Below are 3,736 nucleotides of genomic sequence, written 5' to 3' on the forward strand. Positions count from 1 at the left end.
GTGCTGAACTATACTCTATGGTACAGTACAGTACTGAACTATACGCTACTGTACTGAACTCTACTCTACTGTGCTGTATTGTACTATATTCTACTGTACTGTACTGTGCTCTTCTGTGCTGTACTGTGATTGATACAAATTTGGTCCGGTCCGGGCCATGCAAATTTGGTCTTGTTTGGGGCGGAGCTCATTAGAATAATAGCCAGTCTGTAGAATAATACCCATACAAGCAAAGGAGGATAGTACATTTTTCTACCAATGTGTACTTATTCAGGATACATCACCATTAAGGGAAGGATGTTCATAATTATGCATGTCTTTATAATGCAGATCAGGGACCCATGATGTCATTCTGTTACTGAGTGTTAATCCACTTTACTTAGGCCTACTGTAGTTCAATAACCAAAATATATATTTTTTAAACTCGTTGTCATATTTTAGCTGACACCCCATTCTTACTGCAGACATCTTTGAATCTTAATTTGGGGTAGATCTTTAACAGAGTTTTTGGAAAACATGGTCACAAAAAACTGAGGGAGATTTTACCATCACTCTACCAAACATTACTTCTGCACTGTTCTTCAGGTAAATGTGTTTTTGTAACATTTTGTGTGGAAATTGTTAAAAGTAGTCCTTATGCATGGTGTTTGGTTTGTTTCACTTTGCATTTGATGGTTTTGTTTGGAATACTTTTCAAGTCTCAGCTTAATTCTGTGACCATGGAATTGCCCGCCTACAAAAAAAAAATCCACATTTATGCAACCATTGTTATAATAACTACCTCTTAGAATAAATTGAATATTCCACTTATCCCAGGTGCAATTTCTCCCTCATAGAATCATACCCCCTTCATGTTAACCATTTCCTTACCACCACATTACTGCCCACTGTCTTTTTGCTGTTAGTCAGAGAGGAAGAGGCGAAGCGAGAGGTTTTACTCTGCCCAAAATCTGAGGAATATTTACAGTACCAGTCAAAAGTTTGGACACACCTACTCATTCCAGGGTTTTTCTTTATTCTTACTATTTTCTACATTGTAGAATAATAGTGAAGACATCAAAACTATGAAATAACACAATGTAGTAATCATGTAGTAACCAAACAAGTGTTAAACAAGTAAAAATGTATTTTATATTTGAGAATCTTCAAAGTAGCCCCACTTTGCCTTGATGACAGCTTTGCACACTCTTGGCATTCTCTCAACCAGCTTCATGAGGTAGTCACCTGGAATGCATATCAATAAACAGGTGTGCCTTGTTAAAAGTTAATTTGTGGAATTTCTTTCCTTAATGCGTTTGAGCCAATCAGTTGTGTTGTGACAAGGTAGGGGTGGTACACAGAAAATAGCCCTATTTGGTAAAAGACCAACTCCATATTATGGTAAGAACAGCTCAAATAAGAAAAGAGAAATGCCAGTCCATCATTACTTTAAGACATGGATGTTAGTCAATACGAAAAATGTCAAGAACTTGTGCAGTCGCAAAATCCATCAAGAGCTATGATGAAACTGGCTCTCATGAGGACCGCCACAGGAAAGACCCAGAGTTACCTCTGCTGCAGAGGATAAGTTCATTAGAGTTACCAGCCTCAGAAAGTGAAGCCCAAATAAATGCTTCACAGAGTTGAAGTAGCAGATACATCTCAACATCAACTGTTCAGAGGAGACTATGTGAATCAGGCCTTCATGGTCGAATTGCTGGAAAGAAACCACTACTAAAGAACACCAATAAGAAGAAGAGACTTGCTTGGGCCAAGAAACACAAACAATGGACATTAGACCGGTGGAAATCTGTCCTTTGGTCTGATGATTACAAATTTGAGATTTTTGGTTCCAACCGCTGTGTCTTTGTGAGATGCAGAGCAGGTGAACGGCTGATCTCTGCATGTGTGGTTTCCACCGTGAAGCATGGAGGAGGAGGTGTGATGGTGTTGGGGTGCTTTGCTGGTGACACTGTCGGTGATTTATTTTGAATTCAAGGCACACTTAACCAGCATGGCTACCACAGCATTCTGCAGCTATACGCCCTCCCATCTGGTTTGCGCTTAGTGGGACTATCATTTGTTTTTCAACAGGACAATGACCCAACACACCTCCAGGCTGTATAAAGGCTATTTGACCAAGAAGGAGAGTTATGGAGTGCTGCATCAGATGACCTGGCCTCCACAATCACCCAACCTCAACCCAACTGAGATGATTTGAGATGAGTTAGACCACAGAGTGAAGGAAAAGCAGCCAACAAGTGCTCAGCATATGTGGGATCTCCTTCAAGATGGTTGGAAACGCATTCCAAGTGAAGCTGGTTGAGAGAATGCCAAGAGTGTGCAAAGCTGTCATCAAGGCAAAGGGTGAATACTTTTAAGAATCTAAAATTGAAAATGTATTTTGATGTATTGATTTATTTGATTTACCCTTGAATGAGTAGGTGTGTCCAAACTTTTGACTGGCACTTTTGGCATAGACTTTCCCATTGAAGGCTTCCACCATTATTAAGTAGTCAACTGGGTGGGGATCCCTATCAGTTGGTAACAATCAGCCAATGGAGAAGAAGAACATTGACTACCTTAAAATGTAGATGGAGCCTCAATGGCACTGCCCATGTTATCACTGACGCTGTAGTGGCACAGATACAAAGATCAGTCCTCTATCTAGCTCTATGGTTTGTTGTTCGTGTATCTGCCCTCTAATTGGCTAGAATCGTCCCACCTGATCTGGCCTCCTCCCCCATGCCTTCCATCTTTAAGGACATGTATTTCCAACGTTAGCGCGGTCACTCGAATATCTTGTCAATATATTAAACAATCTGTGTTGGTTCATGCACTTGCGTACCCGGAAATAGTGTGAGTGGGTGGACCGGCCGGGTGAGAGAGACAGAAAAGGATTGTATCGTTACAGTATCACCCTCGCCACCCTGGGGGGCTTCGAGTGGAAATTCCATTGATTGTTAAATCTTATTTGCAACAGCGGTACATGTGTTTTTATTGATGTTGGATTATTCACCGTGGAATGATCAACCCTTGCGATAAGTTTTTGGGGCATTTTTCCGTAATTTTCGTGACGCAAGGGCACATCAAAGTACAGAGAAAAATGAGCTAACATGAGCGAAGTGGAGAAACGTGTTTATCATGAACTAATCGTTTGCAGTTATTTGATTATTTAAATTGTTCTAATCAATTCGGTAATAACATATTAGTCCAATAAGAGAGAGGCGCGATTCGAGTGATTCACTGACACCTAATGTCATGATTTGATGTCGAGAAGAATATAATTCAAGAGAACACAGGTTATTTATGGGAAACTTACAAACAATGCAATATACTTTTAATGTGTAAGATATTATATCTTACATATGGCTATATAACCTATATTTTATTTTCGCACCCACTGTCCCATGTCATTCAATAGAAATAGTTGCGTTTGCGTTGTTGGTGTAATTTGTATCAAACCAACTGAAGGATGACTGTCAAACTGGACTTTGAAGAGTGTCTCAAAGACTCCCCCCGATTCAGGTAAATCTAGATTAGCCAATGAATAACATTTTTTTTTCTGACTTAGTCAACAGTCTACATATATGCATTATTTCATTCGGTTACATTGTAAGGATGAGAGATATTTTGTGTGCGGTGCATAAATGTATGTGACTACCATTTTATTACAGTTCAAATAAGTTAGAATACACGATTTAAAGGGTAGGTCTACTCTTATGTTTTTGCAATACATTATTCAGATAGTTTCAGA

General features: G+C 39.5%; 1 protein-coding gene across 1 annotated transcript in view; it reads left to right on the forward strand.

Moving 5' to 3' along the window:
• The first annotated feature begins 2,836 nt into the window (after window positions 1–2,836).
• The window catches only part of LOC139416089 (arf-GAP with coiled-coil, ANK repeat and PH domain-containing protein 1-like), a 24,043-nt gene continuing 23,143 nt past the window's right edge, over window positions 2,837–3,736 (forward strand). Inside the window, exon 1 of the mRNA XM_071164355.1 lies at window positions 2,837–3,507. Coding sequence (XP_071020456.1) covers window positions 3,455–3,507 — 53 coding nt within the window. The 5' untranslated portion in view covers window positions 2,837–3,454. The remainder of the gene's footprint in view (window positions 3,508–3,736) is intronic.

This window comes from Oncorhynchus clarkii, chromosome 9 (assembly GCF_045791955.1).
Source record: "Oncorhynchus clarkii lewisi isolate Uvic-CL-2024 chromosome 9, UVic_Ocla_1.0, whole genome shotgun sequence".
NCBI lineage: Eukaryota > Metazoa > Chordata > Actinopteri > Salmoniformes > Salmonidae > Oncorhynchus > Oncorhynchus clarkii.